The 25,104-nt window shown below is 38.5% G+C and overlaps 2 protein-coding genes across 2 annotated transcripts in view; one reads left to right on the plus strand and one right to left on the minus strand.

Moving 5' to 3' along the window:
• The window catches only part of LOC107731071 (myosin phosphatase Rho-interacting protein-like), a 12,231-nt gene extending 999 nt beyond the window's left edge, over nucleotides 1–11,232 (plus strand). The window contains exons 3-21 of the mRNA XM_016542058.1: nucleotides 662–1,091; nucleotides 1,874–1,967; nucleotides 2,767–2,887; nucleotides 4,335–4,436; nucleotides 4,582–4,638; nucleotides 4,737–4,805; nucleotides 4,901–4,990; nucleotides 5,071–5,180; nucleotides 5,360–5,383; nucleotides 5,493–6,000; nucleotides 6,104–8,539; nucleotides 8,625–8,772; nucleotides 9,395–9,500; nucleotides 9,615–9,774; nucleotides 9,874–9,975; nucleotides 10,175–10,261; nucleotides 10,536–10,641; nucleotides 10,738–10,811; nucleotides 10,900–11,232. Of these exons, the coding sequence (XP_016397544.1) occupies nucleotides 662–1,091; nucleotides 1,874–1,967; nucleotides 2,767–2,887; nucleotides 4,335–4,436; nucleotides 4,582–4,638; nucleotides 4,737–4,805; nucleotides 4,901–4,990; nucleotides 5,071–5,180; nucleotides 5,360–5,383; nucleotides 5,493–6,000; nucleotides 6,104–8,539; nucleotides 8,625–8,772; nucleotides 9,395–9,500; nucleotides 9,615–9,774; nucleotides 9,874–9,975; nucleotides 10,175–10,261; nucleotides 10,536–10,641; nucleotides 10,738–10,811; nucleotides 10,900–10,971 (4,896 nt within the window). The 3' untranslated portion in view covers nucleotides 10,972–11,232. The remainder of the gene's footprint in view (nucleotides 1–661; nucleotides 1,092–1,873; nucleotides 1,968–2,766; nucleotides 2,888–4,334; nucleotides 4,437–4,581; nucleotides 4,639–4,736; nucleotides 4,806–4,900; nucleotides 4,991–5,070; nucleotides 5,181–5,359; nucleotides 5,384–5,492; nucleotides 6,001–6,103; nucleotides 8,540–8,624; nucleotides 8,773–9,394; nucleotides 9,501–9,614; nucleotides 9,775–9,873; nucleotides 9,976–10,174; nucleotides 10,262–10,535; nucleotides 10,642–10,737; nucleotides 10,812–10,899) is intronic.
• A 5,832-nt stretch (nucleotides 11,233–17,064) lies between these two features.
• On the minus strand, nucleotides 17,065–23,366 carry LOC107731081 (ATP-sensitive inward rectifier potassium channel 12-like). Its single transcript, XM_016542069.1, has 2 exons — nucleotides 22,763–23,366; nucleotides 17,065–19,226 (listed from the first exon to the last, which is right to left on the minus strand). The coding sequence occupies exon 2, from the start codon at nucleotides 19,150–19,152 to the stop codon at nucleotides 17,884–17,886; it is 1,269 nt and encodes a 422-aa protein (XP_016397555.1). The 5' UTR covers nucleotides 19,153–19,226; nucleotides 22,763–23,366; the 3' UTR covers nucleotides 17,065–17,883.
• Between the last annotated feature and the right edge of the window lie 1,738 nt (nucleotides 23,367–25,104).

Genomic DNA, 25,104 nt, shown 5'->3' on the forward strand with positions numbered 1-25,104 from the left:
AATTTGTTACACCAGATTAGTACACTTAAGTTACTGCAAAAAGTGTAGTTAGTTTGTAATTTCTTCCTGAAGAGGTTTGTTTTTAGATGGTCACAGTAATGTTGAAATAATAGAAAGAATAATGCTGATTTGGGATACTGCACCTTTAAATGCCCTCCTCCACCCTTATTCTTTACTTTAATTACATTTCTAAGTGCTGTGCCCATCTTTCTGTCTGGTTGATTTACTAATCCCTCTCTATCTCCCTTCTGCATATTCTTTCTGCTGACAACAGACCACATTGATCTAGTGTGTGAAAGTGCCATTCCACTGTGCTGCAACAATTAACAGCATGTAAATGAAATGCTGTGTTCCTGTTTTTTGTGTGTTTGTTTTTGTGTATTTTGAAGCGTTAGTCAGATAGAAGTTTAATAGAATTAACTTAAGTGATCTGGACAGGATTATTGAGCATTCCCACAGGGAGGGTGAAGAGTTTGCAAAGAGGGGAGCAGAGTGCAAAAGACGTGCTTGTTTGTCAGGTTTATATAGAAAGAGAGAGGCTTTTCCTTTACCACCCGTGCCAATTGGATTTCGCTGGCCGAGGGTTTGTGTGCAGTCTGTCAATCTCTGATTTACTCTGATTTACTCACCTATATTCTCTTCCTCTCACTTTCTCTCTCAGCAGACAGCAGAAAACCAAACCTCCGGCAGCAGCAGTAGTAGTAGTGCTGCTAAGAAAAGCAGCACTTCTGGAAATAGTTTTATCAGCAACGTTAAAAGACAAGGCAGCATCAGTTCTAGTAATAATAGCAGTGGTAAAGTGTCCATCAGTGACAATGCTGGCACTAGTACTAGCAGTGCCACTAAAGGCAGTAGCAGAAGTGGCAGCAGTAGTACTAAAAAGGCCACCAAAAATGACAGAAGAGAGAGCGTGGTGAGTGCGGTGGAGGAGGTCTCATTGCTTTCCTCAGAGAAGGAGCTGGAGGAGGAGTCACTCAGTGGTGGAGTCGGGGTTCCTTCCAGCAGTGGTAATGCTTCATCTCTCAATACCATGCTCGGGTCCTCTCTCTCTTCATCGCTCAGTCAGTCCTCGGGCTGCTTCGACACAGACGGTATGACCTCAGAGTGGCCTTTGTGTGTGGACTTGTGACTTTAACTGGATGTACTTGTTTATGGTTGTACTGGTTACTGATTTGTCAGCTTAAGAACTAAAGGTAGGTAGTAGCTAAAACCATTGAAAATTTAAATTCTGTCATTATTGTAATGTAAAATGTAAAACTTGTGATCAGATCAATCTTTTGAGTATTATTTTTAATGAATCTGTCGATCAGGTTTAGGAAACCAGTTCAAATGATTATTTTATAAATTTAACATCTGATGACTTCTGTTTGAAGGACAGCAATGGCAGATTTCAATCTGTTTCTCAGACAAAGCTATCTTTATACAGATATTTGGGGCACTTTAATGGTATTTTTATGGTCCTTTTTGGGACCGTAAAACTCAGAGGCTCCAATATTCATTCATTTTAGTTGCAAAGACCTTAGTCAGGGTAGCACAATATTTAAATTTATACAGGAATGAAAATAAGGCTGTGAGGGTTTTTCTAAACAATTTTGAAAGTTTTGAGCTTTAAAAATTCACTGTGGCGTCTGTTCTTTAGAAGTTCTTGTTTCCATGGAAGAAAGTCGTAAGAGGTAATGAGTAAATGATGACAACTTCATTTTTGTGTGAAACACAAACTATGTGCCAAACTATAAACTAGCATATTCTATGCTATTGCACATACTTTCACTAGGCATAACAAATATATTTACTGCTTTAGTTTTTTTTTCTTAGCCCATTTGGCTAAGAATGGGAAGTAAAGAGTTTGCTTTACTTTTATTTGCTCTCTCAGGTACTAAGAATCGATTGGGCACTGAAAGCGGCTATTCCTCTCTGGAGAAGACAAGTCCTCGTGTTGTGGATGCACAAGCACACACTGACTCCAGGTGTGACTGTGAAACTGTTTCTTCACCTGCCTCACATCCTTGTATGTCCCTTAGCCCCTCCCCCTTCCCTCCACCAATCAATCAAAATTCACATGGGGCATGTGTGGGCGATCCTGAAGATGTGGTAGGTTGTTCTTGGGAGAGAAGTTTGGAGTCCAGTGGGGAGAGGCAATCACACACATCCATGACACACACACTCAGACATGAAGCACATCAAGCACCCAGCCCAAGAAGAAAAGTATGCCGGCTATTTGGAAATTGGCACAGGTAAGACAGGTTCATTTTGTTCCTGATTCCCTCACTGCATCAATTGTTTTTTATGTATAATGTTTGTGGATCCCTCTAGTGTTCGTCATTTTATTGTCATTCCTTTAAAAGCATGTCAGAAGCACTCTTCTGTGTTTGTCTTTCAGGAGACTTCATCCCATCTCCATCAGTCAAATCAAACCGGGCTGCTTGCATTCCCATTTGCCATTTTAGTCCAAATATATTCATGCTACGTTTGTCAATGTTATAATGTCTTTAAATGTTTGGCAGCACTGCATTGATGCTTCTCAAAGATTTTTTAAAATGATTCTCAACGAACAGTTTTGTAGATAATTTCATTACATGCATACCGAATTTCAAATGACCTGTATTGCATATTACACTGTTTCTGTCTTACCCATTCCTGTCTCTTTTTTCTGTATTTGGGTTCAGAACTTATGATTTTTTTGAGATTTTGTAGAACTCAAAGTAGAATTTAAAATTGATATCCACTGTTTAAGAATATTTTATATGTTTGCATGTTTGTTTCTAGGAGATCTAAGAAAGCTGATCAACAGGAGGGTTCATTTCTGAATACCGAGTTTCCCCCCTCAACCGTCACGTCCTCTTCAACTAAACAAATTGATCATAAGACAACTGTCAGTACATCTCAGGTGAAAACACATGCTGGATTAATGGAACCAAGTTCACCAAAGTTCAAAAGTTTGGGGTTGATAAGATTTTTTTTTTAATGCTTTTGAAAGATTGTAAATTTGTTATTAATGCTGAAAACAGTTTTGCCGCTTAATATTGTTGTGTTTGAAGGACAGCAATGGCAGATTTCAGTCTGTTTCTCAGACAAAGCTATCTTTATACAGATATTTGGGGCACTTTAATGGTATTTTTATGGTCTTTTTTGGGACCGTAAAACTCAGAGGCTCCAATATTCATTCATTTTAGTTGCAAAGACCTTAGTCAGGGTAGCACAATATTTAAATTTATACAGGAATGAGGTCTTGTACACCCTTAGGAAGTCAAAGCAAAAAGATACACTTAAAAGACATGTTATTTTTACATAAAATAATATGTGTTTCTACATATACAGGGGTTTAAACCTTTCAATATCAACAAAAGTTAGATTACAACTTTTTACAATTTGTAGAAAGGACCACTGAACGACTCAATGAACGAATCTGAATGAATCTTTCTGGTGAATGGCTTCAAAATAATCGAATCACTGGAATGAATCAAAATCCCTGCCACCGAATGTGACGCCATCGACAGCCACGCTCTGTGGTTGGTTTGGTTGTTTCGGCGTCTCTTTCTAGAAGAGCTGAACTCTGCAGCATGTGTTAATGTCGCGTTGACCGTGTTTAGATCCGTGTATCACTCAGGTATCCCCGAGACTCCACAAATCTGCAACTATCAGTGAAATGACTGAAAGATAGAAAGATAAGACATATGAACGGCACGGACACCATTAATATAAGACAACGAGCCCACCTTACCTTTTTTTCATTCATTTTTTTTTTTTTTTGAGAAAGTAAAACCACAATCGTCACTTTAAATGAAGAACTCAAAGTAGAATTTAAAATTGATATCCACTGTTTAAGAATATTTTATATGTTTGCATGTTTGTTTCTAGGAGATCTAAGAAAGCTGATCAACAGGAGGGTTCATTTCTGAATACCGAGTTTCCCCCCTCAACCGTCACGTCCTCTTCAACTAAACAAATTGATCATAAGACAACTGTCAGTACATCTCAGGTGAAAACACATGCTGGATTAATGGAACCAAGTTCACCAAAGTTCAAAAGTTTGGGGTTGATAAGATTTTTTTTTTAATGCTTTTGAAAGATTGTAAATTTGTTATTAATGCTGAAAACAGTTTTGCCGCTTAATATTGTTGTGGAAAGCAATGCATTTATTTGAATCAATTTAATGCATCCTTGCTGAATAAAAGTATAAAAAATCTTACTAATCCTAAATATTTGAAAGGTTGTGTACTTGAAAAGGATTTTTACTGATATATGGTAAAAATGACTTTTAGTAGTTTAATATAATACACTTTTATGTGAATTATTTTCTGATTCTGTTTCTTTGCTGTTTTGGTTCCGAGTAGGATTCCTTCCCTAATGATATTCCTGATCACTTGCAACATTTCACGTCATGTAGTCTCCGTTCCAAATCGCTGGAGCACAGACCGCTTGATCCTGCACCCACAGTAAATATGACCAATACGAATCAGATTGATCCTAATGTGTATTTTTATTATGGCTATGAATTTACACATTTTAATCAAATGAATTATGGGATGTAGCAAAAAATCGGTCATTCATATGACATTGCTAATTCTCTTTTCCCTGCAGCCTGACCTCCTTAATTTCAAAAAGGGATGGATGTCTAGATTGGGAGAAGATGGAAAGGTGATATTGAGATTTGAGTGCATGTATTTGAATGCCGTCAGTCTATTTGTTCATGATTTTTTTAATGTGTGAAGTGGTTTGATGTTCTCGGTCTCTAGTGGCAGAAACACTGGTTTGTTCTTACTGACCAGACATTGAGATTCTATCGTGACTCCGCAGCAGAAGAGGTAAAGTGATTTGTGATGTTCAGTCTATAAAGAATCATTATCATAACTGATTTGCCATTTTCAGTAAAGAGGTCTTTCTGTGTTTTATGTCATAGGCAGCTGATGTGGATGGTGAGATCAACTTGTCTACTTGTTACGATGTTACAGATTACCCTGCTCAGAGGAACTATGGCTTTCAGATTCATGTGAGTGTATATTAGCTAAACTTTGTGTATATATGTATTTGTCTGCTGCATTTAATTTTTTCATCACTCTTTTCATACAGACAAAGGATGGAGTCTTCACCCTCTGTGCAATGACTTATGGGATACGACGGAACTGGGTCCAGGCAGTAATGAAGAACATTCGTCCCACCGTTGCCCCTGATGTAACATGGTACAACATCAAAGCTAGCTGCCGTTCCCAAAAATATATTTATCCGCTACACATATTTCGTACATAGATATCACACCCTAATACATTTATTGCTCGATTTTTCTCACAAAACAGCATCACATGTTAGTGGGTTGACTCTTTCACTCTGCCTTTTTTCTTTATTTCCCATGCTATGCAAGGAAAAGTCCTGCTATAAAATCGAGGTTTGAATGTGTTTTCATGACCATGAGTGTATGGTAAAACACACACAACTACAATATCAGAGACATAATTTTAATAACTTAATCATAGCCACTTCTTTTCTTCCCGTAGTTCAATTCCTCAAAAGGTGCCAATGACTAGTGCACATGCTCGTACAAGCTCCTGCCAATGCAGTACAGTTCCCCAGGAGGCAGAGCAAAGGAGTCGCATCCGTGAGCGCCGTAGAGAGGGGCGTTACAAAACCTTTGATTGGGCAGAATTAAGTTGCAAACAGCACAAGGAGGAGTTGTCAAATGATCTGTCTGGAAGACAGTGGAACCTTAACAATGAGCGCTCTGTGCCTCCTGCACCTGCATCATCCCCTGAAGAGCAGATCATACGTTCTGCTTCTGAGGCATCAAAGAATGAATATCTTCAGAAAAACAGACTCTCACAGGGGCAAAGCTTGAATATCATGTCCACTGATATGCCATCGCACTTATCACTTATAGCAGTGTCCAGTCACACCTCCCCAGAATTAATTAGCCCAGACAGCTTAGAGGTTGATGCAGGGACAGTACATGTCCACCGTGACAGCCCTGGTGAGCTACTGGAAGCTAGACCCAAAAAAGAAAAGCAGGTAGCGTAACAAGCAAATATGGTTGTGGTATTTGGGTGTCCACATACAATATAATTACATATAATTTGTCATGGTTGTAAACAAGTCTCGCAATTCATTACAGGTTGATCGCTCCACATCTCCATTGCCAGTCACCTTCTCTTCATCCTCAGCGCAGACAGAATGGCAGTGGGATGTGGAGCTTCAGAGCCTGTGTAGAGAATTGAAGGCTGAGCACGAGAGGAATCAAACTCAAGAAAGGGAGTTAAGACTTAGTGAATCCAGACTCCAAGCTGAGCTTAACGACAGCCAGGAATGTCTTCAGAGGGCAGAGTTAAAGATTCAAGAGGCAGAATCTCTTCTGAAGGAGCGTGAGGAGGTGCTGGAGAATCTGCGTGGACGGTTGGAGGAGGTAACAGGTCGTCTTAAAGCAACCGAAGAGGCGCAAGCCTTGAAAGAGGTCAGGCTACAGAGGCACCTGCGCCTCCTGCAAGAGAGCCAGGAACGAGAAAGGAGGAGCTTCAGTGACAGCCTCGACCAATCAGAACAACGATCGAACGAACTAGAGGAGCGCCTGATGCAGAAAGAGGCTGAGCTGCAGAAAAGGCCAACAGGGGACATTACTGATGAACTTCTGAGAAGGTGCAAGGAGTTACAAAACCAGCTGGAAGAGTCAGACATTGAGGTCTGTCGTCTGCAGGCACGCCTCCAAACCGAAGAGACTCTTTATTATGACATGGAGCATGATTATGAAAGAGCTTGTGAGGAGATACAGAGTTTGCGAGGTGCTCTGCTGGACTGTGAAAGGGTAGGTGAGGAGCGCTTTCAAACCCAGCTGGTGCAGCAACAGCGAGAGTTAGACAGGAAGGAATGTGAACTCCAGGAAGTGCTTCTTAAGATGGCCATCCTGGGCAGTAGTCTAGAGGAGACTGAACAAAGACTCAAAGAAGCTCAAACCCATCCTTCTGAAGGTAATGTTCTTTGTGAGACATTGATTGAGCCACAACAATGCAGACAGAAAGGGCAGAGTGATTTGGTAATGAAATCTACTTCTCAGGGAGATGAGTCACATAGAGTGATCTCTGTGATACAGGCACTAGAGCGCAAGTTATGTGACACCGAAGAGCGACTCCGGGAGCTTACCATGCATCTTCAGCAACAGCAACAACTCAACACCGGACTGCATGCAATCAATGATTCTTGGTGCTCCCACAGTCCCCTACAGAATCCGGAGGGTCGTCTTTCTGTAGATTCTCGGCCGAGTTTTACTGGAGCTTTGCATAGCCTGGAGGGAACAGCTTTAGACAAAACCGCAGACAAAGCTAAAGTCTCCCTTTATGATGATGGAAAAACTGGAAGCCGGAGGTTGGTTGGCGAGAGTTCAGGGAGAAATCAAGCTCTGGAGATGGTCAGCAGAGTTTTGTCACTGGAGGCACTGATTATCCAAAGGATTGCCTCTGCACTTGAGCATCCCAGCTCAAAGTTGCTTAATAGATTGTCAGAGGTACATGTCCAGGTGCTTAGGATGGCTCAAGGAGGCAGTCATAATGGGGCTGTAGAACCTAGATACTCTCAGATCTTCTTGGACCCTCTCGAACAAGATCTGTTAGACAATACGCTGAGTGAAAGTGCAATCCATAGACTGTGTTTAAGAGCAGAGATGACATACCTCATACATACTCTCTGTACTTATCCCTCGCAGGAGCCAAAGGGATCTGAACTTTTTTATGACTTGCCATGGCCAGAGAGTTCCTCATCTGGAACCAAAATGGAAAACTGTTCGAAGCAGGGGTCCAGACTTGCTGACATTAGCCCGCCAGAACTTGCACCTTACAGTGAACAAACGGAGGACGAACTGGCGACCGATCTTCTCATTGAGGGCTCTGAGGTACAGCTTGCTTCCAGAAAGAGTCTGGTGGTAGAGCTCCGTGCTCAGGCCCAGTCACTGCAGAACCTCTCAACACAGCTACAGTCTAATGTTAGAGAGGTCGACTTTCCTGGTGAACTACCCTCAGCCATCCTGAGGGCTGCAACGTGTCAAGCCACTTTAGCATACATGGCCTGTCGTCTGCGTTCGGCCCTGCAGCAGGAGATGAGTGCCCTACGCAAGCAGAGAGAGCAGGCTAAGTGTGAGTGTAGTGCCGTGTGTCGTAGTATGGAGGCTATGTTCCAGGAACAGACAGAGCATTACGAAGAGAAGCTGCGTGAGGAGCGTGTTGTTGTCAAAAAGGCAGAACAGGAGCGTGTTTCAGCAGAGACCAATGCTCAATTGAGGAGGGAAGAAGCAGAAAAATTGCAGTTGGAGTTTGAGGAGAAGCTCCAGGAGCTCCAGAAAATCCATGAAGAAGAGATGAGCCGTCTCCATGAATACTACATTCAAAACTTGTCAAAGCCAAAAGCTGCAACCCCCTCAGAACTAGAGGTGAGTGAAGAGACTGAGCAGGTTTCTATGACTGCTCTGCAAGACCGAATCAGAGAGCTTGAGACTGAGATGACTTGTTTGAGGGATCTTGGCAACCAGGATGTCAAGGCCTTCCAGCTTGACCTGGAAACCATCAAGGTACGCACAGCTTTCTTGTTACAGCATGAAATTAATATGTAATTATAGACAAAAATGAAGGTACTCCATATCTTTTGTATCTTAGGCCACGTATGAGCATGGTTTCAGCATTATGGAGGACAGCCACCAGCGAGTGATTGAGGAGATGCAGAGGCAGCATCAGAGAGAGGTGGAGAGACTGACAGAGGAGAGAGAAAGATTACTGCAGGAAGAGACAAATGCCACCATTGCAGGTGCTACTCTCAACAAAAGCTACCATTCATTCAGCTCAAACAGCACAACACAGCAGACCATATAACTAAGTACTTTTGGGCTACAGCAAAGACTACAATAGAGTACATGGCACAATTCACTAAACTAAACAGAATTAAAGACATAGTTAACTAAAAAATGTTTATCGTTTATTTTCATTACAAATCTTTAAAATGTGCATTCCTGCTCTTTTGTAATGCTATAAAAGTGAGTGGGAAACAAGGTCAGCTGTGGTCACCATTACATTTTATTGTGAGAAAAAGAGCGGCTTGGACATTCTGCGAAGTAACTACTTTCGAGTTCCTTGTAAGAAGTCAAACAGATCTGAAAGTCATGAGGTTGAGTAAATGACAATTTTATTTTAAAGTAAACTTTCCTTTTAAGCATTCTTGCACAATACAAATAAAGAGCAGAAACATGCATTAGAAAACTATACAAAGCTAAATACATAGGGTTTGTAACAAATGTAAATTTGTGCTACTCTCTTGTATTTAACTATGGATAAAAGCATCTGCTAAATGAATACATTTGTTCTCTGCATGCTTAGAAATACAAATGACAGTTCTATCTGACTATTTTTTAATACTATTTGTTGTTTTCCAGCCATTGAGGCTATGAGGAAAGCTCACAAAGCGGAAATAGACAAGACTCAGAAAGCCCTGCAAAATGGAGCCGGTGTGGACATCCGCCAGCTTCATGCACAATACAAGTGCGTGTGTGATGACTATCATTAATCTGAGAACTGTCAGCCACGCCATCAAAAATCAATTTATGGTTGCAGAACTGTATATTAACCATATGCATCTTTGTGTATTTTCTGCAGTGAGGAGCTAGAAACATTGCACAGGGAGCTGGAGGTGTTGTCAGAGCAGTATTCTCAGAAATGCTTGGAAAATACTCATTTGACTCGTACTATAGAAACAGAAAAGGAAGCATTGAGTACAACACAGAGAGAGAACCAGGAGCTTCGCATTCACAACCAGGTACATCTACATGCACACAAAAAAAGTGCGTATTCACACAGCCATTGCTTTACTGCTTGCCTTACATGTGTATCACACATGGCCACATATGTTTCTAAGGAATTAAATGAGTTTTTGGCTGCTGAATTATCCCTGATGCATTCACACATGAATGGGGAGGTGAAGAAGTCTTCTCAGGATAAAGACATGTATCAGCTGGAGGTAAAACTTGACACCCTTTCATATGGCAAAGTGCCCAAATCTGACTTGTGCTACTAAAATTAGCAGGGGATGGTTGACTGAATGCAGATTAAAGTTGCACTCTGGGTTGAGTACATTTAATCGGCTTCCACAAAAGAAGCCTTCATGGGTTTACATGTGTAAAAACAGATGTGCTCTGTCTCATTCTTTGATGATGTAGGTAAATCTCAGAGTAAAGGAATCCGAGATTAAGTGTCTGAAACAGGAGATCAACTCACTTAAATTGGAACTGCAGGCAGGAAATACGGTAACACCTTTTTCAGTTAAGACAAATCAATAGTTTGAGGCATTGATACTAAGGATGGGAATGTTGAGTAATTTTGTAGTCAGTTAATACAAAAAAATAATAATCTATTATTATAAGTAAAAAATTATGAGTATGAGATGTTTGTTATATTTTGTTTTATTCACAAATGTTAACCATAATAGTTAACAAAATAAGCGAATTCAACCAGTGCTTACACAGAGAATACAGTTCCACTGCAAAGTTTTTGTCTTTTAAATGTTTTTTTTTTTTTAAGTATTTTAAAGAGCTAGACTCTGAGCTGGGTGCTTCAGAAGTCAAAACTAAAAGTGACTTCGCTAAACTGAGTATGGTGCCAGCAAGACAGCAGAGTTTAAAATATGGTAAGCAAATCTACCAGAACAGACATGTTACTGTGAAGGCAAACAGATATGTGCATAAGCATGCACTTATTGACAATTTGTACATGTCTGTTGCAGATCTGACGAAATCCAGGAGCAGCCCGGGCTTCCTGAAGGACCATGCTACACTTACGCAGCCTGACAGATCCAAGGTGGTATCATCTGTGCCATTACATGGAACAAAATACTGATATTCCCTAAAATTTAAGCTTTCTCACTATCTCTCATTTTAATTCTCAGAGTCTTAAAGATGGACGCACTGTTCTGGAGAGGATGAAGCTTTTTGAATTATCTAGCACGCAAAAGATTTAAATGTGTGTGTGTGTGTGTGTCTGTGTGAGAGAGGGAGAGAAAAAGAAGCATTTTAATGTCTTATGTGGGTTAAATTATTTAATTGTATATCTTTATAACACAATGATTTATAACTATACCTTTAGTCACAGGTGTGTTTGTGTGTGTACGTCAGTCATTTTAATTTTTGCTTCGTTACTACTTTAGACAGTAGAGTTATTTTTTTATATGAGGTTGTCTCTCTAAATCTTAAACCATCTTTGTTTCTATTTACATGTTTATGCCTGATTGAGCATCAGTTGATTTGCTTCATCTCTAATTATGAATAAAGTCAAGCTTTTCCTATCTTTAACGTCTTGTTTGTGTAACTTTTCAACCCATATGTGCAGATTTTAAATACTGCGAAGGATAAGCAATTTTATCATTATTTTTAATATCAGATTATTATTATTTTTTTTATCTTTAAGGCATCTGATAAACAGTCCTCATACTGTAAATGACACTGTCACTGACATCTTCCTTTACCAAGCTTTTCCTGACTTTTTAGTTTTTAGCGAGAGTAAATGTGAACTATTCATAGCACATATAAAAGCTCATTTAGTATGTAACTTAAAAGTGCTACGTCGCGATTGCTTCAAACTAAAATCAAAGTGATATCACTTGGCTACTACAAATTTCTGTAGTGCCTTTTTTAACCACTAGATGTCGTGGTTCGCCTGGAAACCTGTCGGCCTGATTCGTTACAAAGTTGCTAGTGCAAAGAGATTTTACCTGCTGCTCCTTTTATGCTCAGATGTTAATAATGAGATTCCACTATTTATATTTTCCGAGTTTTTTGTCGGAGATTTAAGAAGTCCTGTTTGACCCAGGTATTTGATTGAATCTGCATATAGCCAAAAAAATTAACCGGTAGCATCTGAACATAAGGACGGGTAGCTCTATTTTCCTCATTTAATACGGGCTCGATATCGTTTCTCTCCTTTATGGGTCTTAAAATGTATTGCTTGCTTATAAGTCTCAGTAAAGCTGTGTTTTCATGTGTGGGGTCTGTGTAAGCTACAGAAAGGGAGAGAAGAGCGCGGCAGGTGTGCGGGCTTGCTAATTAAATTTCTGACGGCTTCTTTGTCAGTAATTACTTATGAATAATGCATGTTGCTTTGAAACGATGATCTCTTAATTATGTTAAATTTTCAAAACACTGATTAATTTTAAAAATGACAATCCCTAATTCTCTCTCTCTTCTCCCTCGAACCAAAAGTGTGCGAATGTCCAGTCTATTCAGCTCGTGTCAGAGCATTTGTGTTACCTTGGAAGCTTATTGACATCTGCATGTCACTCACTGAAGTTTCTAGGTCTCAGCTCCTCCACCTGAACCATGTTTTCATCGTTTTATAGAAATGGTAAGAGAAGTCCTGTTTTTATAACAGGTAAATTGACATTTTAATTTGAAAACACTTATCAAGTACTGACTTGCTTAAAGGGGTCATATGATGCGATTTAAATTTTTCCTTTCTCTTTGGAGTGTTACAAGCTCTTGTGCGTTTCAGAAAGGCGGGGCATAGAGGGGAAACAATAATGTACAGTATGTGGAAAATAATGTGGTTTTTTTTACCTTAAACCGCATAAACACATTTCATTACACCAAATACACAAAATAATGTTCTTTTCAGCAACATCATTTATAATAAATCTCAAAGACAGAATCATCCCATAAGGCCATACTATGAATGCAAAGCTTACCTTTGATTTTTTGATGTTCTGTGCATTTTGTTTGTGTGACGTCTTCCTCATCTATGTTTGTTACCTCTTTTTAGTCTGGCCAGGTCTCAGAGCAAAGAAAAAAATGGAGGTTCTTCTCAGCATAGAGAAGTCAGCACTCTAGTAGTAGTTGTAAGTAGAAAATCTTCTTCTTTCTGTCTGGCTCTTAGAAAACGTATGTATGGATATTACAAATATACACATTTTAATCTTTGTAGACAATGAATATATAATGCAATAATAGTGGGTTGGTTATGTAATATCGCCGAGCATATAAATAAGTAGACCAGAATATCTCCATCAGCCAGCAGTACCTATGAGAAAACAAGTTTAATAAACATACTCGCAGTGGAATCACTAGGGAGTCACAGCATGACTTAAAATGATTTAAGTTATATTAAAATAATCTAAATTAAATGCTAAAAAATTTTTTTAACTAAGATGTATATTTAAAAAAAAGTAATTTAATATAAAAGATTATTATTAATATTATTATTAACTTTTTCCCCCAAAGACTACACAGTTCTCAGTTCTCTTCTGGAGTTATAATTAATTCATATATTGACATTCCATAAATATAATTTTTTATCAATTATGTTAATAAACTTTTTTTTTTTTTAAATAAGCATATTTAGAGTATTTTATCATATTTAGAGCAAAATATTCCAGAGGAAATATTATAGCTTAGCCTATATGAGGAATAAGGAAGTGAAGGAATGAAAGGTAAAATAAATGTGTATTTTGTGTTTGTGCTGTGTGTAAAGCAAAGAGGGAGGATCATGCAATGGAGAATTTGGTTTCTGTATCAGTAAACGTCACATGACACACGTATACACACGCACAGTACTGGAATCACATAATTTAATACTTCATAATTTAAAACTTCATGCAGCTGAAGGTGAGATTTGATACAGATTTAATGGTTGTAAAATGCAGCTGTTTTCCTGGAACTCGGTGTATATATCCTCATACTCTCACACTCTCTTTTTAATCCAGCTACACTACTCATGACAACTCTGGTTTAATACTTTTTCCTGTTTAATTTTAGATTGTAAATCCCCTGGTTGTGTAGTTCTGATTCATTAAGGTTCACTTCTGGTTGCTATTGCTGAGAAGAAAATTGTCCGCGTCATGGTGTGCTGTTTTAGCTGCAATGTGCATGTTGATTGTTTTGTCTTCCAAAAGTCTTGGGCTCAATATCAAAACTTAAATGTCCACATTAAATAGTTTTTAGAATGATAATGTCGAACATTCAGTACTCAGAACTAGATTTTAAATCCCTACATTGTTGCCATTTTTATGGATTATGTAAGGAGTGCTCCAGTAGACGTGTTAATGCTGAATCCGCGGTTCCATGTTCCCCTCCTGGTTTTATGTTATATTTGGCATTAATTACCAGCCTTCTCAGAAGGCAAATGTACATGATCTCTTTGACTTTTGTATGTGACAAGTATTCTCAAAGCTTTTAGGCTTGAACCTATAGGGCACACATGCTTCTGGTTCCCATAGTTATAATGTACTAAAAGAGAGACGGCAATTAGAGACATTCCCTGGGGTGGAACACAAAGCACAGAAGTTGACCGGTGATACTGGGGCATGTGGACTTCCTCTCCTTCCCACTGGCCATATGAACGGTGTTTGTAGCCTGTATTGGATGTTCAATTAATTAGTCTTTAAATTGCAATTCATAATTCTTATGTTGTTTACAGATCAAACGTTGTCATTGTCAAATGGCATTTACTTTCTGTTGAATGGAATTTTTTAAGTCTGTAGTCTGAATGTTGGATTTACATTATTATTCAATTGAATTTAGGGTAAATTAATGAAACTGTTGGAAAATGGTGTAATTTTAAGGTGCATGATGGTGCAACAGTGGAACACGAGAGAAACAAATCTATAGATAGGCCTATACATCCAGTAATTATAGATAGACCATTACCGTGGTTACAGTTATCACCATGGTTATGTATTATGATTCCCTTCCGATGACAGACAGCAGGATACCCATAGCTCGATAGCAAGATTTGTTATATAACAGCATTTGAATATGTTACAATTGTAAAGTCTTATATGAACTTCACCTATTGCTCAAATTAGGTTTCGCACTTATTTCTTTCTTAGTAATTTTTGTGCTTAAATACAGTTCAATATTGGAGTGTGGAGATATTAATCAGTGAATACTCACACTTCACTCCCTCGCATTACAGTGACATTTGTTTCATGCTAGATTACACAGCTTCTGACAGAAAATGATTCATCTATTTGTACTAACTGTTGTTTGATCGTTTTTTTCTTTCTTAATTGTATCCTCATGCTCATGTTGAATTGTTTTCCTAATTCTCCCTCTCCATGTTTAAATGAGCTAATTAAAAAACTTCATGCAGCTGATGGTGAGATTTGATGCTTTAATGGTTATACAATGCACCTATTTACCTAGAACTCATTGGTGCAAACATCCTCAAGTCTCCTTCGCTCTAACATCCATCTGCACAAAGTTACACAGCACCACTTGCGTTTATTATGTATTTTTGTTTAATATTAGAATGTAAATCCTGTATTTTATGCAGGCAGTTCTGATTCAGTAAGGTACACTTCTGGATCCTATTGCTGAGAAGAACATTTTTATTGCGTTTCAGAATTTGAATTTCTCTGTTGTCTTTAGTTGTATCACCACTTTTTTTCCCTCTCTGCGGGAAAATCCAGATCTTGTCGTAGGTGGGTTTACATGGTTTCTGGTCCCAGCTGATCATTTATGGTCTTTAACTCACCCAAGCTGCTTGGTTGATCAGCTGGAAAACCTGCTGGTAACCTTGGTTTTGATATGTAGACCAAATTGGTCAAGCTGGTTACCTAGCTAGCACAATCCAAAAATCAGCTTGAGCACCTTAAACTGATATGACCTAGTTCTTCCTGCAGGGCTAAGCTCATTTTCTACAAAGTACATCACTGTTTTATATCTATCTTGCCACCTTTTCTGAAGAGCTGAAATCACCATGAGCTGACTCACTTTTCACCCTCAGAAACCCAGCTGAAGAGGTTCTGAGGACGTGACCTGAAAACAGCCGTGCTGCTGCATAAAATAGTGTGAATAATGACTCCATTTTCCTTTCATAACCAGGCAGCATTTTAAAAACAATAAACTGTTCGACTGTAGGTTATATGATGGTTTTGTGGTGTAGTTTAGTGTAGTTTTGTATTTTTGGAAAGGATTATGTGGAGAGGATCATCTCTTTTTCCTCCCTTCTCTGCGAAAGAGGATGACTTTGTCCTATAATCTACCTTGATGAAACGTTTATTTAAACCATTTTATATAATGCATTCTTTATTTAATCAGGCACACTTATTTGCCCCCACAGAGCAAAGTGATGGATGAGGTTAGTGGGTGAACGCTCTCTTCTTTGTTCCTTCTTTGTCTCTGGCTCTCGTTCTCACCTCTCCTATTCTCTTTGCTCTGATTTTGAAAAGGAGGGAGATTGTCACGACGATCACTAATTATCACGTAAGATACCAGAGGTGGGTGGTTAGTGTTGGTCTGTTGTTAGTTGCATGTTGAAATTGATTTCTACAAGCTCTTAGGTTAGTTTACGAGTGGAAAAACTACTTGTATAATTAAATGAACTCATATTAAGCTGAATGTTTCAAATTTAAGTTTCAACCGTGTGAGACGAACAATGCATGGCAAATTGCTTATAAAAAATATTTATCTTACTAAATTTATGCTTTAAAAATTATTACTGAGATAAGAAAAATAAACATTTAAATATATTCATAATTGTACACAATTTTACTTTTCAAGTATATTCTTTACTGGAAAACAAGATGAAAATACTGATGAAGAAAATGTTTTTCGCAGTGTGCCATAAAGGCAAATTGCTTATAAAAATATTTATCTTACTAAATTTATGCTTTAAAAATTATTACTGAGATAAGAAAAATAAACATATTTAAATATATTCATAATTGTACACAATTTTACTTTTCAAGTATATTCTTTACTGGAAAACAAGATGAAAATACTGATGAAGAAAATGTTTTTCGCAGTGTGCCATAAATCCGATACTGACTTTACATTCTTTAGCTTCTACCATAGAAGTAGCTTTTAGTATTGATCATTTTCTTTCACATTCACAAGTGGGCAGCTGTTTTGATACTGAGGAAAGAAACGCAAATAAATAAAGGTCATATTGAAGTTCACACCTCATAAAACACACACACTAGCACAATGTAACTGTTGCTTTAGCAAAACATGTAATGTTGTAAATATCTTGTTTCAGAGCAACACGTTGAAACCACAACTTATGAGTTTGATTATGCCACTAAAGCAACATGAAACAGATGTTTTTCCTCTGGCTGTCATTGTAAGTATACAAGCAGTTTTATTCAAGGGTGTGTGTGGCCTGAGCATGAATGTGAACGGTGTGGTATGTTGTGAAAACAACAAAAAAAGAGTTTAATTGTATCCTATCATGCCTTATCTTTCATTCATCAACTCACATACTCATACAATATATTTTTCTACTCACTTTCTAATACTGAATAAATAGCTTTGTGTCTTTGCTATTTGCTAGCCTGGGAACCATTTTGCTCATTGTCAGTTAGCAGTAAATCAGCGTCTATGTAAGTGTTAATTATCTTTCACACACCTCCAAAGTACCTCATTACATGGTAAAAATAAAACTATCAGACATTGCAGTCTTTGCTTTGACGTAAAGGGGAAAAAATCAGTGGAATATGGAGAGCATAGATAAATGTCTTCAAGTCTCTTTATTGCTGTAAATCACACCAAAACAAGAGTGTATCATGTTCTACTCTATATCCAAGCAAACACACTAGTGGTTAATAACCTATTTTGTGCAAATTTTCTTTACAAGAGAGAGATTTCGTCAACATGGCACCCAGGCTAGCTTAGTATTGCATAATGATACTACTTAAAGCTATCACTTCAAACTACAGTATGAAACAGGTAATCAGATTTCAAGTTTTCCTACAGGAAGGCCTCGCATTTCCAACAACTACAAAAAGCACTTTCTTTTCCTGACCTGCCCCCAACTACAACATGGCTCTAGGACAGTGGGTCAAGGTTTCATATGGCACTTGCATTGCTCTGTAGCTAACCATTACAACCGACAATTGAAGAACAGACTGAGTCTACGATAAAGCAAAGTTTTCAAAGGGTCATATTTCGGATTCTTTGTGATATGACCTCTGATCGAAGTTCAGATTGGCTGAAAGGGTCTCTAGCTCAGTCCCCCTCTCACCCCTGTCCTCTTCTGCCTCCTCTTCATCCCTACTAATAAAGGCTAACTCGTTCTCATAGCAGAAGTTGGCTCCGGACTCCAAGGACTTATTCTCCTCCATGTCTTTGGCACTGCAACGTGGCGTCGAGGGAACCTCGTAGGTCTTATGAAAGTGCGAATAGTCCACCTTATACTGTTTGCGTTCCTCAAACACCACGGGCTCAAAGCGATGGCCCCATAAGATCTCGCTGGCCAGGTAGGAGCTGCGTACCTGAGCTGTCATCGCCGTCGCCTCGACCATCCCTTCCAGTATGACCACAATCTCAAAATCAGATGTTTCCAGGTCCTGTTTGCTGATTCCATACAGAGGACTCTCCTCGTTTATCTCATGGAGGATAGTGAGAGGAGCAACCAGGAAGATGCGGTCGAGACCTTGGTCGTAACCCACATTAATGTCGATCTGATCGAGCGGTATGTACTCGCCCTCTTCTGTGATTCGGGGCTTAATAAGCTGCGCCCGCACGTGAGCCTCTACAATGTGACTTTTCCTCAAGTTCCCGACCCGCCACATGAGACACAGTTTCCCATCGCGCATAGCGATGACAGCATTGTGCGAGAACAGTATCGTTTCTGCCCGTTTCTTAGGTCGCGCCATTTTGGCCATGATGGTACCGATCATGAAAGAGTCAATGATGCAGCCCACAATGGACTGGAAGACGACCATGAACACCGCTAAGGGACACTCCTCAGTTACGCAGCGGAATCCGTAGCCGATTGTTGTTTGCGTCTCAACTGAGAACAGAAACGCTGCAACAAAGCTGTTGACCTGCATGACACATGGTGTGAAGTCATCTTTAGTGAGCCGGTCTAAGTCACCGTGGACAAGAGCAATAAGCCAGAAGGCAAAACCAAACGCGAGCCAGGACAGGACAAATGCAAGGGAGAAAAGGACAAACATCCAGCGCCAACGAATGTCCACGCAGGTGGTAAAGATGTCGGCGAGGTAGCGCTGAGATTGCTCGTCCATATGAGCGAAACTGACGTTGCACTGGCCTGTCTTGTTTACAAAGCGGCTCCGCACCTTTCGCCGTGTCTGGATTTTGCCGTTACCAAAGCCATTGCCGAGGGCAGGCATGTTGCCGTGCCGGTACACGTCCTCCTCCGACGATGACACAATGTTGTAGTGGTGGGGCTTGCCCACACTCATGCCACTCTGCCCGACCAGAACCAATCCGTAAGTGAGAGAGAGTACCAAAGCAGCTCTAGATCAGTTTGTGTTGCCTGAAGATGAAGCAAAACATAAGATCAGTCATGTAGTCTTTGTTCATTGTATATCATTTGTCATACCGTTATGCTCATATGTTTACATACCCCTTGCAGAATCGTTTTTAAAAATAAAACAAGATGGATAAAATCTCTTATTTGGTAGTCCCCTAAAAAGGTTGCATAACACATATATTTAAGTATATTCCACAAGATAAAATACATTTACACTAATTAAAAGAAACTTAAACTTATTTTCACAAATTATTCTGTTAAAAAGTTTGTTCTTAATATTGTATTTGTATAATCTTTTATGTTTGTGATAGTGACAAAACTGGATCACAACATCGCATAGAAACTGTGAGGAAGTATTCAAATGTGCAGAACATGCTGGGAAACCAAAGAACTTACCTGACTGAAATTTGTCAAGAATTTGTCATAATGGCAATATTTAAGAACCAAATGTATGTAAACTTTTAAACGGTAACTTGTAAATAACGTAAATTGAGTTATTTTGTCTATATAGGTAGATATATACTACCATTCAAAAGCTTGGTGGTCGGTAACTTAAATTTTTTTTTTTTTTTAAAGAAATTAATATTTTTATTCATTTGATTAATCGAAAGTGACAAAGGCATTTACAAAAACTTTAAGAAGGATCCTGTAACACTGGAGTCATGGCTGATAACAATTCAGCTTTGACAACAGAAGAATAAATTACATTTTTAAATGTATTAAAATAGAAAACAGTTATTTTAACTTGTAAAAATATTTCACAATATTGCTGTTTTTACTGTCTGATCAAATAAATGCAGCCTTAGTGAGCATAAGACTTTTCAAAGACATTCTGCAAAGTGTATGTAAACTGTGTAATTATTTAAATAAAATGTAAAACTAAGGCAGTAAGCCATGGGAGGTGGTTAGAGGCGTTCTAAAGGCTCCATGGGAAAATCACTGTAACACAGGGCCTCAGGTGGCTTAATGCTTTTAGAAAATGGCAACAGCAGTATGATGAAAGACAAAAATGGTAACAAATATCAGGATCTATTAATAATAATTAAAAGTAATTTAATTGATTACTCTAACTTGTTTATGGTATCCTAATAACTTTGTGCATTAATATAAAACATGCAGTCACAGGAGGCCGTGTCTGCATTTTTTTAGCTTTGAATGTATCTCATCCAATCAGAATTTAGTCCAAACTCTCCATTATATTTATAAATATATTTTCTAGTATTTAAATATTGAAAGTCAATGAAAGGGAATCTGAGTGATGCAGGCCCAAAATAGATCTTATGAATTCTCACTGCAGCTAAAAACGTGTGTTACTCCACTATGTGAGTGTGTGCAAAAGTGCTACTCTGTAACTGTGAGTGAGGAAAGAGCAGATGTGCAGATCCGTCTGTTTTTTTCACAACCGATGTAGCTAATTAAAGTAATGTCGCACCTTTCCTGCGAAACTCTGCACCTTTTTTTCGCAGTGACGTGCTGAAGTGCGCACACCTCATAGTCTGTATGCGGGGCTTATTGTTATGGATATCGTAATTATCATTATCCAAATTTTCTCACTGCTATTTTTTTTACAGAGCTCTGAGCCGGGAGCTGCCGGTGGGGTCCAGATTTAGGCGTCTAGCCAGTGCCTGACTCAAGTGATCTGTCTTTCTAATAATAGATGCCTGTCTCAGTGCGACTACTGCACGCACACACACACTTGCAAGAATCTGTGCTCCAAGACATACTGTACTGACTTGGAGACATCACAACACACAAACTTCACATGCATGCACACGCACATACACACACTGTCACACACTGGGGGCTGGGTAGTGTCAGTTGCTGCTATATTGGTGAGTGCAAATAGCTAAGAAGCCACAGATTCAACAGTGATAATGAGAAAAATATCATTTTCTTCATGCATACACATGATTGCAGAAAAATGCAGCATAGTTCTACAATACTCTAAATTAAAAGAATCACATGAAAACCTGGGATATAGAGGTTTCCATGGAAACCTGTCTGGTAGAAATTTTGTGTGTGTGTGTGTTTGTTTGAGGAGTGACTGTCGGCTTCATGCGGTGGTATTTATTCATCATCCAGGTGGACAATCACTCAAAATTGAGAAAAGAGATGAGAAAGAGACAATTGAGCACTTAATACGTTTATCAATGATAGCCGTGAGAATACAAAGTAGATTTCCAGTCGAGAGGAGAGAGTGGGGTCGGTATCTTCACTACGTCCTGATGTGATGTCAGCTAATTCCAATCTAAATGTCAGCAGATCCAATGACCACTTAGTGGTTCGATAGCATAACTATGATGAGTAAAGATAAACCAGTTCATGTTCTCTGATACTAAAGGTGAAAGCTAACAAACAACTAACATATTTAGCATTTTATTTGTTCTAAAACAATGATCTCTGCTCTGAGCCCTCAAATATGCAATGAACATTTTGCACTAAAATAAGATAAAATTATGTATTGGGTTCGTTTGCACCAACAAAAATATTAATTGTGAAAAGGTTTTGTATTGAGGCAGTTCTTTGTTGCATTTGGAAAGATTTGTGGGTAAATATATATTCTGATATGCATAATATAATCTTGCTTATGGCCATCTGACGTAAATACCTGTGCCCTGTGGTGGTAGTTGACGGAAACTTCATCTGAAGAGAACATTCTGTTTCCTTTTTGCTTTTCATGGATACTTAGAATCAAAAGGGACAGCTGTCATTTTAATCCTTGAACACAATTAACATATTCTACCCATCCCACAGCTCCTCCAGTCCCCAAATGGCAAATATGATAAGGATTTAAAGTGATGACAGATTGTAAGAACTTTGACAGGCAGTTGACAGACTTCAGATATTACTCCACACTGCTCCTTCAAAACATTTCCACAGCCCCTGAAAAGCTGCATCAGCCTCCTTTAATAAACTTTATGAACTGAGACTCGTATCACCCTCGCCATATGCGCAATGCTGAAATGGAACTGTAGAGTTGCGACTGGTGACTTTTTTGCCAATGAAATTAAGTCTGGTTTTCAAAAACCAGAATGTTTGCATGATTTGATTTGTTTTAGCATGCTATATCCATCCAAACAGGTGCCTGTGTGTTGAACATATAGCGTTTACACAATCAGGAATTGGATTACGCTGACCATATCTATATTTAGACTTCATTTGAATTTATATTTCATTTATAATGCATGCATGATTTTGCTCATAGAGTTATAAAATCAAGGATGTGCAGACATTCCAGCATTCAGGGGACATCTGTCATTTTGGGAATGCTGTATTGGGTGGGACAGTCCCCTCACTGATTTGATGACACACAGTGGAAAGTACAGAATATGTGATGTTGATGACCATCACCTACTCATTATGACTCTATTCATATGAGGCACTTTAAAGGCACCAGAACACTCGCAGACATAAAAAAAACACCTACAGGTTGCAAAAAATACCTGTAGACTGTCCATGTGAGTGAGACAGAGCTGATAGAAGCTGAAAGAATATGTACAGTCAACAGGCACTTAAGACACAACAAAACACATGCTTACCTTTTTTATTCCCTTCGTGTGCATGGAAATATGTAAGAAAGAGATCTGAAGTTGAGCTAAAGCATGATTCCATTGAGTTCCTCACAGTTCCCCTACAGGAGAAATCACTGTTTCAAAGAAGAAAAAGGGATCCTGACTGTCCAACGAGGTCCTCATCTTTAGTGTCACATACACAGATGGAAACTCGCACACATGTATTCGAAGGAGGTTCTTATCTAAAGGCTGCCGATTATATGCTAACAACCTCAGAATGTTCCATTAATGTTCCCTAGCATTGTTCTGACGTTCCAGTAATCTTCCTTGGTTATCCCTGAGGGTCTTGCACGTCCAGTGATTCCCTAATGTTTCGGTGCGACACCTCGCCAATGATTCTCTCTTTGAATGTTTAAAACACAGCTCGCTCTCTCTCTCTCTCCTTTTTTTCTCTCTCTCTCTCTCACCCTTGCCTGCTATCTGATCTTTGCTGCAGTTTTCCACACACTCTTTCTCTCTCGTTTGGTCTCTCTCTCTCTGAAGTTGGCATTTGCAGGGACCACGGTCTCACCGACGCTACCTCAAACGCAGAGCTCTTGAAAAGCAGCCTGGTGTTCATGCTCAAAACCAAAATAAGTACATTTTACTGCCCTCTATGTTGGCTGAACACATTACAGACTGACAAATGTGTTCTCGTGACTGTGAAATTAGCAATTGCTTTTTGTTTGAAGGTTTTTGTGTGGTTTCTGTTGGTTGGGAACGGGGATTTGTGCACACTGTTTTTCATAGTGTTTGCATAAGGTTAGTGTATGTGTGTGTGAACATGTTCTCAGATGAATAATCGTTTTAAAGAGGCTGGCTCTTTGGTTTGGGTTGCACACGCAAGGATGGTGACAGAACCAGGACATTTGCCTCTACAAATAAACGCAAAAGAACACACATATACGCTCATCTGTCATGTCTGGTCACACTAGCTAATTAATCCGACTCCTACCTGTGTATACTTGTATGTGGTATTATAAGTGTCTGTGAAAGATTCCGCCAACTACTGCGATAGATAGATAGATAGATAGATAGATAGGTAGGTAGGTAGGTAGGTAGGTAGAGAGCCATGTGTTGACCTCTCATCGTAAACACACTAAGGCTCTCTGGCTGTGATGTCAGCTTGGGTTGCAGTGGCTTGTCCTGATACTGTTTCAAGTTTTGGTTGGTTGCTATGTTTGGAACTGTTCTACAAGGACTGCTATTGATCTGTTATTGAGTAAAGAGTTGACTGAAGTTTACCGTAACCAACAAACACAAATGAACCTGCTTTGAGTAATAAATGGAATGTAAAGAAATTACTTTAAGACATGCTTTACTATACACTACTGTTCCAAAGTTTGTGGTTGGTAAGATTTTTTTATGTTTTTGGAAGAAGTCACTTATGATCACTAAGGCTGCATTTGTTTGATTGAAAATACAGTTAAAAACTGGAATGTTGTGAAATATTATTACAATTTAAATTGTTTCTATTTTAATATATTTTTAAATGTGATTTATTCCTTTTGATGGCAGTGCTGAATTTTCAGCATCATTATTCCAGCCTTCAGTGTTCAAGAAAACATTTCTTATTATTATCAATGTTGTTTGCTGCTTAATGTTTTTGTGGAAACCATGATACAGTGCACTTTTTCAGGATTCTTCGATGAATATAATGTTCCAAAAAAAACAGCATTTATTATTAAAATCATTTGTAACATTACAAATGTCTTTACTGTTACTTTTGATCAATTAAATGCATCCTTGTTAAATAAAATTTCTTTGGAGAAAAAAAAACCTTCCTGAATCCAAACATTTGAATGGTATAGTGTATGACTGAAAGGAGTTGTCTTTGATCTTGAGAAATAAATGAATCCCGAAAATAATGCAACTATAGTTCAAAATGAAAAAATTTTTTTTAGGAATATTGTTTAAGACAAAAACAAGGGTCTGACATTATTTTATAGAACTACATAATTTGCAAGTTCTTTTAGATTTTACTCTTATTTAACGATCCTGTGTTCTGTGACATTATACTATTTTTTACATCCTTCCTAATTGAGTCTAATTAAGTACCATTAGTTTAGTGTGTCAGCCTCTTAATTATTCCTGTACGTTTAATTGAATACTGATAATTATAACTAATGGGTTTGGACAGTAAAAGCCTCATGTGTATTGTTTGCATTACATTTGCATCATAAAATTATTTCCCCCTTACGTTTTTCTTTCTTTTTTTAGCATTTGATCAGGCATTGGCTCCCATAGTTCCTCAAGTTTGGCTTAGAGCCTGTGTGATTATTGAGAAATAGTGGCATTATTTACCCATCCTCGTGTCGTTCTAAACTTTT

The sequence above is a fragment of the Sinocyclocheilus rhinocerous genome, unplaced genomic scaffold, assembly GCF_001515625.1.
Source record: "Sinocyclocheilus rhinocerous isolate Xijiao unplaced genomic scaffold, SAMN03320098_v1.1 scaffold1185, whole genome shotgun sequence".
Lineage (NCBI taxonomy): Eukaryota > Metazoa > Chordata > Actinopteri > Cypriniformes > Cyprinidae > Sinocyclocheilus > Sinocyclocheilus rhinocerous.